Raw genomic sequence first — 7,991 nt, forward strand, 5'->3', positions numbered from 1 at the left:
AAGTGAATCCCGCAGCAAGCAGCTTCACCCACCATACAAAGACCTCCCAGGACTCGGTAGGCCTCCCCACCATGGGGAAGAACAGACTGCTTGGATAACAAGTCTCTTCCAGGAGAAAAGGGCAGGCTGGGAATGCATTTAATACATCTTAAAGAGCCTTGCTGATTTTTAAATCCTGGCTTTTTTTCCCCCAACTTAATTTTGGCCACTGTAGATTAAGCCGTAAATGATTCTGGAATAGAAAAGGAGAAAGGTAACCATGGAATGAGAAAAAAGTGTTTTACCTCCTAGATTTAACCTCGCAGATGGCTTAGATCACAAAACTTCAGAAAACCACAAGGATGGAACCTCAGCCATTAGGTGTCTTGATCAGTCTGTCCATTTTATACATGGGGAAACTGAGTCCCAGGGAGACAAAAGGACTTACTCAAGGTCATGTAATCTTCAATTTAGAGTTCTGTTTATTTAAATCTATCATTTAGGTGATACATAATACTAATTAATATTATGACACAAGTCTCTAGGGCAAGAAAAAGATACATTTTGCCTCTGGTACCTGGAAGACCTTCCCAGGCCCACCCTGGAAGAATGCCGATTTAAACAGAATACTGGGGTCACAGCCCTGTAGCAGTTTGGCCCCAAGGGTGCCTTGGCACAGGGCTATAATCCTGAATTCAGGAAACTCGGTCCTTGCCTAATTCAATTCTCTCTGCGTAATTAAAGAAGGAGAAGTGAAATGTCAGGAGGAAACATGCATTTAATACATCTTAAAGAGCCTGCTGATTTTTTAATCCTGGCTTTTCCCTATCCCCTGACTTAATTTTGGCCACTGTAGATTAAGTCACATAAATGATTCTGGAATAGAAAAGGAGAAAAGTAACCGAGAAACTGTCCTTAACATTTCATCTTCCCCTGGCATCATTTTAGATTTTAATTTTTAATCTTGGCAAGGATGTGCAAGAGGTTTCAGGCTACCAATGAACAAAATCGTTTTAAAATTAACAGATAGATTCTTTTTTTCTTTCTTCCCCTAAAACTGCTAAAGAATGAAGACCTCTCCCAGTGCTGATTAGAATGGAAGGCATTTCTAATTACTCATTAGCGGAATGCAAACAAAAATATTCCAAAGCAAGTTCTTATTTGAATTCACCTCTAAATCTGTTACATGAAGCTGCTGGGGAAGAGCAGGGCACGGGCAAGGAAGCTCTGACTTTAACCCCAGGGAAATTTCAGTTAAATGCATTTGTAATATCATCACCATCTAATCAGGGGAAAACATCACCATTCAAACCTCCTATTTGCCTGAGAGTCAGGAGCCGCTACACCAAGAAAGGAAGAAACCAATTGCGTTATTTATGAGCTCCGTCCCTTAGTAGTTTTGAACCACCAAGAGATAAGCATGTTTGTTACCGCTCCGGAGCGCTCGCTGGGGGCGTTAACCACGGTCCGCCGAGGTCGGCCTCCCCCGCCCCCTAGCGGATCGGTGTGGTGACGCAACTCCAGTTTCTGACTGCAGAAAAGCCGGCCACCAGCCGAAAGCGCCAGATCCCGACGCTGTCCACTTGGGGAAAGCCTCGGCAGCGCTCCTTGCAAGCCTTCTGAACCCATTCCGCGCCCAGCCAGGTTGCAGGTGAGGGGATTCTAGCCGAGGAACCAGGGTTTGAGACTACTGCATAGCATCACATTGGGAGCTACCAGCAGTCGCCTGGACCTGAGCCCGGCCGGCGCACGCATCTTTGGGACGGTCAGCGGCAGTGTAACTTCCCTAGGGAACCAACTTTAAGGGCCAGCCTGCGGATTCGGTGCAGGTAGTCGGGTGCTGAGAGTGGGTTGGGAGCAAAGCTAGAGCTGCTGGGGCCGTCGGGATCCGAGTTGGTGTTGGTGAGGTGCCCTGCACTCTTGGCTTCTTCGAGCGCACGGGTTGCTCTGAGAGATTGTAAAGTCACTGTTCCGGACCGAGGCGCCGAGTCCTTGAGTTCCTGAACCTTCGAGGCTGCTGGGTTGGGAGGATCTCCGCGGTTAGTGTCTAGTCCAGGAGTCCTGGAAACCGGGGTTAGATAGGTATTGAGTTAGGAGGGACAGCTGGACAGGTGTCCTCGGAAGTGGCTGTTAAGAAGTTCAGAGGATGCTGCCTGAGCGTCTTAGAAACAGGAGGTTGAGAAGAGGTGGGGCAGGTCATGGGCTAGGGGTTCCCAGGTAAGCGGCTGTTTAGGAATCTCCTGAAGACATAACTAGAGTGTCTATTAGAGGAGGTAGCTGGTTCGGGGTTGCTGTGGGCACTGGCTGTGTGGAGAGCTCCTAGCCAAGGTAGCTGGTTTGGGAATCGTTGGGGTAGGTGACTGGGTTGGCAGTCCCAGTCCTGGAGGAAGGTGGCTGATTACGACCCCTTTTTGCACTCCAGTGGAGGGGGCTGAGTATCTTAAGGAGAAGGCGTTGGCTCAGAAGAGGTATTCCAAAGGAACATTCCTGGGGTAGAGGAAGAACAGTCTCAGGGCTGACAATTGTGCCTTGGGGTCCAGATGATTTGGGTTTCCTGGGAAGGGGAACTCTGCGTCACACAGGCGTCCGGAGAGAAACAGGGCCTCCTCTTCACTCTCTCCTGGTTTATTTCAGGGTTAGACGCAGCAGACCTGTCCACAGGTCTCGGGAAGTTGGAGCTCCAGGCACACCGAAGGCAGTCAGGACTGAGCATCTGGCCCTGCCCCGCCTCGCCCCACCCTAAAGGGCGCGAAGGTTAAGGGACGCACGGCGGCCAAGATCATGGAGGGCACATTTGCAGCCAACTGGAGTGCCGAGGCGGCGATCAACGCCAGTATGGCGCTGCCGGGGGCCGAGGGCAACCTTACAGCTGGGCCGCCGCGTCGCAACGAAGCCCTGGCGCGCGTGGAGGTGGCTGTGCTGGGCCTCATCCTCTTCTTAGCACTGAGCGGTAACGTGTGCGTGCTCCTGGCGCTGCACACCACGCGCCAGAAACACTCGCGCTTCTTCTTCTTCATGAAGCACCTTAGCATTGCGGACCTGGTGGTGGCAGTGTTTCAGGTGCTGCCACAGCTGCTGTGGGACATCACCTTCCGCTTTTACGGGCCCGACCTGTTGTGCCGCCTAGTGAAGTACCTGCAAGTGGTAGGCATGTTCGCTTCCACCTATATGCTGCTGTTAATGTCGGTAGACCGCTGCTTGGCTATCTGTCAACCACTGCGCTCCTTGAGCCGCCGAGCTGACCACCTGGCCGTGCTGGCCACGTGGCTTGGCTGTTTGGTGGCCAGCGTGCCACAGGTGCACATCTTTTCCCTGCGTGAGGTGGCGGACGGCGTCTTTGACTGCTGGGCGGTCTTCATCCAGCCCTGGGGCCCTAAGGCCTATGTCACTTGGATCACACTCGCTGTCTACATCGTGCCAGTCTTCGTGCTCGCCGCTTGTTATGGCCTCATCAGCTACAAGATCTGGCAGAACCTGCGGCTTAAGACGGCAGCGGTGGCGGCGGGCAAGGCCACAGGCGGCGTGGGGCTCTCGTCTCTGGCGCGTGTCAACAGTGTCAAGCTCATCTCCCTGGCCAAGATCCGCACCGTTAAGATGACCTTCATCATCGTGCTGGCCTTCATCGTGTGCTGGACGCCCTTCTTCTTCGTGCAGATGTGGAGCGTCTGGGATGCAGATGCGCCCAAGGAAGGTAGCTCGCAGAGGGAACCAGGAGAAGGGAGCGTGGCGGGACGCCAGTTCAGCTGCCGCCACAGGATGTCCAAGGTTCTAGGGAGAACCTTGGAGAGAATCAGCGGGTTTTGGAATCGGGTAGAGCTGGCTTTAAGTTTTGGCTTATCATCCACCAGCTAAGTGACTTTGGGCACACTGCCTCCCAGAACCACTTATGTCTCTTCTGTGTTTTTGTGTTAGCAGTACCAGCTTTCATTAGGCAGTAGGGGAATGTCCTGAGAAAGATGCAAGTAATACGCTGGGCTTCAAGGTCAGCAGTTCAAACTCACCAGCTGCTCCATGGAAAACCTGTCCACAGGGTCACTATTGAGTCAGAACCGACCAACCAAGCACCTGGATGATACCTGGTGGGGCATTGAGCAGAGGTGAAGGTGAATTCCTTAGAAAAGTGGAGGCTAGGAGCCCTTCTTGGTAGAGTTGTTGTTGTTGTTATGTGCCGTAGAGTCGGTTCCGACTCATAGTGACCCTGTACAGGGTTTCCAAGGCTGTAAATCTTTACGGGAGCAGATCACCTCATCTTTCTCTCGCGGAACTGCTGGTAGTTTCAAACTGCTGACCTTGCAGCTCGCAGCCTGATTCGTAACCACTATGCTACCAGAGGAGAGTACAAAACGACTCAGGAAGACTGGAGACTTTCAACACCTGGGGTACACCTGCTCTGGGAATAGGGAAAGGGAAGGAGCAGGACTCCAGGTGGGCGGACTGTGGAGGTAAGGGCTCAGAGCGGAACTGACTGCCCATTCCTTCAACCTCCCTGGCTGGCTGTCCCTTGTTGGCTAGTTGTGGAGTTTGGAAGATGTTGGGAGGTAGGGTGGAGATTAGGATTAGGGATGGGAGTGGGGGAGGGGCTTGGGGGAACAAAGAGCACCCCAGGGCTAGAGGCTGGAGATCCAGGCAGCTCCCCCCCTCCAACCCCCCTCAGTCGGGAAGTTCATTTGGAAAGAGGAGGGGGGATGGTTGGTGTTGACACTGGGAATGATGAGAATCTCAAATGCTTACAAGAAAGGACCAAAGGCTGTGTTTTCACCTTTCCTGCCCTTGAGATACGTCTTTTCTGGGTATGTCTACAGTTGCCCCCAACAGTCTCAAATTCAAGACTGCTATTGAAACTGAAATCAAAATCCCAGCCTTGTTTCAGTTTGATAACTTTGCTCCCTTCCTGAAGCCCTAGACTTCTCTGGCTTTTCAGAGCTTTCCTCAGTTAGTCCAGTGTTTTCTTTTGTGGCCAGGTCACTTGCCATGCCGTATTTCTTGAGTGGCTGTGGTGGGTATGGACTGCTCAGAGCATGCGAGGAGGGAATAGAGACTGTTTCGGAGTGAGGCGTCCAGCCACACTTGTTTCCTTGGCAGTATTGGAAGAAGGCAGACCCAGGTATTTGAGCAGACTCAAATACCAATTGTGAGGAAGTGAGAAAGATGTTTAAAACAGACATGGGGAGACCTGAGGTCCAGCTTTCCCTCCTGTGAGCCAGCAGTGAATGTTTCTCCCATCTGATTTTCTTAATTTTAGGATGAGCACATTTCAGCGTTCAGTTAATTTATTCCACAGATACTCTGAGTTCCTCTACATTCCTAGTCAATTCTCCTGACTGTGTGTCTCTTCCCCCTACCCCCTCTCCTGTGCCTCCTCCTGGGAGTCCTTGGTGTCCACCCCCTCTCCTGCCATCCTTTTTCTCACACTTTCTGAACTCATTGAACGATGTTTGGTTCTTTTTTACATTTTGAAAGTACTCCAGAGAATTCCCTTATCTATCTGAAAAACTAAACAGAAATAATGAAAAAGGGAGTCGTTAAAATGGAAAATGATGGCCTTTGTGCATATGTGGTCCCCAAGGACTTCCTAGGGGTTGAGATCTGCAGTAGATCTGCCCAGGCTCAAGGGGTCTGGGATAAATGGACTTTGGGGACATCACACCCTACTTCCCTTTGCTTCTTTGCTGATTCTATGTAAAGGTCTCCTTGGTGGGAGGATTCACGTGTAAAACCAGAACACCTGCTTGGCATTCTCTGCTGGGGGCAGGTCAATAGGGGAATTTATGATGTTGTTGCTGCCAGTACAGCGCCCCCTGCCTCCCTGAGTGAGTTGCAAGGAGCTTGATCCCATCCAAGTTTGAGAGACCTGTGGGGGCGCTGCCCTAGAGAGTCAGGATGAGGGTGGGTACAACCAGAAAACACTAATTTACATAAGTGCCAACCAATAGCAGGCTGGGCCTCAGAAATGTGTTTGCAGTCACTCTGGAGGATCCCAGCAAGTCCTCCAGAAGGAATAAAACAGAAATAGTCTTAGGTTACTCAAGAGATTCTGAATGGAAGAGTGGAACACATGCCCGGAATTCACAAGAACTGCATCAGGGTGACTTGCTCTGCTCAGCTCCCAGGGAACCCACTGCTAACTAGATGGCATGATTCAGGGAAGCCCCTAGGTGGAGCTGGTTCAAAGGGAGGCAGAGGGACAGAGGCAAAGGCAGACAATCTTTCTGTTAGTGCTTCATCATGAAAACTCCTGGGGGACTGGCAGCCTAGTAAACCCTGATGTCAGATAAAAGGTGACAGAGAGGGAGGCAGACCACTCCAGCCTGGCCCATGGCAGGACCCTAAGTCCCTCCCTCCATCAGTGTGCCCTCTCTCTGGCATTCTTTTGAAGCACAGGTGTTCCTTTTATATGCCTTCCCCTTGAACACTCCCTCCCCTGGCTTTCTCATGCCCTTCACTCAGCACTCATAACTTCACCACCAATTCAAGCACTATCAATATGGGCTTAAGATGCATCTTGCTCCAAAAATAACTTGGGGGAAGGCACACAATTTCAGGTAACACGATAAGAAAATAGATATGAGGAAACTGGGATTAAAGGGAGGAAAGGCTAGGAAAAGAATAACCGCCCCCAAACCAAAGCTGTTGTCATGGAATCAATGATAACTTAGGCTGACCCTGTGTTACAGTGTAAAACTGCTCAGTACGGTTTTCTTGGCTGTCACCTTTACAGAAGGAGGTTGACAGGCTTTCCTTTCAAGGGGTTTCAAACTGCTAACTTCCAGGTTAGTGTTGTTGCTGTTTTTAACTGCCATCAAGTTGGTTCCAACTCATAGTGACCTTGGTTTCTGAGGAGTAGCTGGTGGGTTTGAACTGCCTACCTTGCGGTTAGCAACCCCGTGTTTATATCCTAGAGCATCACAACAGGACAAGTTTAGTAGCTGAGTGCAAACCATTTGCACCATCCAGGGGCCTTTGTTGTTGTTGTTGAGTTGATTCCGACCCATAGCGACCCTGTAGAGAGTTTGCAAGGAGCTTAGAGAAATCATGTTGTTTATGTGCACAACAGAATGCAACACTGCCAGGACTTGCCCTATCCTCACAATTGTTGTATTTGAGTCCATTCTTGCTACCGTTTTGTCAACCCATGTTATGGAGGGTTCTCCTCCTTTTTGTTGACTTTCCACTTTACCAAGTATGATGTCTTCTACAGAGACTGGTCTCCTCTGATAACATGTCTAAAGTATGAGAGATGATGTTTCGCTACACTCGGTTCTAAGGAGCAGTTCAGATGTAATTCTTCAAACACAGATCAGTATTCTTTACCAACACTGTAATCCAAATGCTTCGATTCTTCTACAGTCTTCTTTATTCATTATTCAACTTTTACCTGCATATGATGCAATTGAAAAAAACATGGCTTGGGTCAGTCAAACAAACCTCTGTCATCAAAATGACATCTTTGCTCTTTAATAATTTAAAGAGATCTTTAGTAGCAGATTTACCTAATGTAATGCATTAATTTCTTGACTGCTGCTTCCATGAGTGTCGATTGTGGATCCAAGCAAAATGAAGTCTTTGAACCTCAATTTTTTCTCCATATTTATTTATTATTATTATTAATGGTCCAGTTGTGAGAGTTTTATTTTTTTATTTAAGGTTTTTATTGTGGATTGAGTTTAAATTTACAGGGCATATCATCAGTTTTACATTCAACAAATTATATACCTTGTTTCATTACAATGATTAGAATCCCCTCCATGTACCATCAGTTAACAGTATTTCTCTCTATCCACTTTAGCTTTTTTAAAAAACACACAAACAAACAAAAAAAACCACTCAGGCATATATAATAATTTACATCTCCAAAGGGCACATTCTGCAAGTCGGTTCCTGACCACCAGCTCTTAGTCCCTGTCTTCTTAGTCCATGAATCTAGAGTCCTCAGCCGCTCCCATCTCCATGCCCCCATCTCTGACTCCATCTCTGGCACTGCTGCTTCTCTAGATAAGGTCCCACATTCTATT

General features: G+C 49.0%; 1 protein-coding gene across 1 annotated transcript in view; it reads left to right on the plus strand.

Moving 5' to 3' along the window:
• Positions 1-2,760: 2,760 nt before the first annotated feature.
• Positions 2,761-7,991, plus strand: part of LOC102840567 (oxytocin receptor-like) — a 31,114-nt gene continuing 25,883 nt past the window's right edge. Inside the window, exon 1 of the mRNA XM_006876595.1 lies at positions 2,761-3,670. Coding sequence (XP_006876657.1) covers positions 2,761-3,670 — 910 coding nt within the window. The remainder of the gene's footprint in view (positions 3,671-7,991) is intronic.

The sequence above is a fragment of the Chrysochloris asiatica genome, unplaced genomic scaffold (assembly GCF_000296735.1).
Source record: "Chrysochloris asiatica unplaced genomic scaffold, ChrAsi1.0 scaffold00393, whole genome shotgun sequence".
Lineage (NCBI taxonomy): Eukaryota > Metazoa > Chordata > Mammalia > Afrosoricida > Chrysochloridae > Chrysochloris > Chrysochloris asiatica.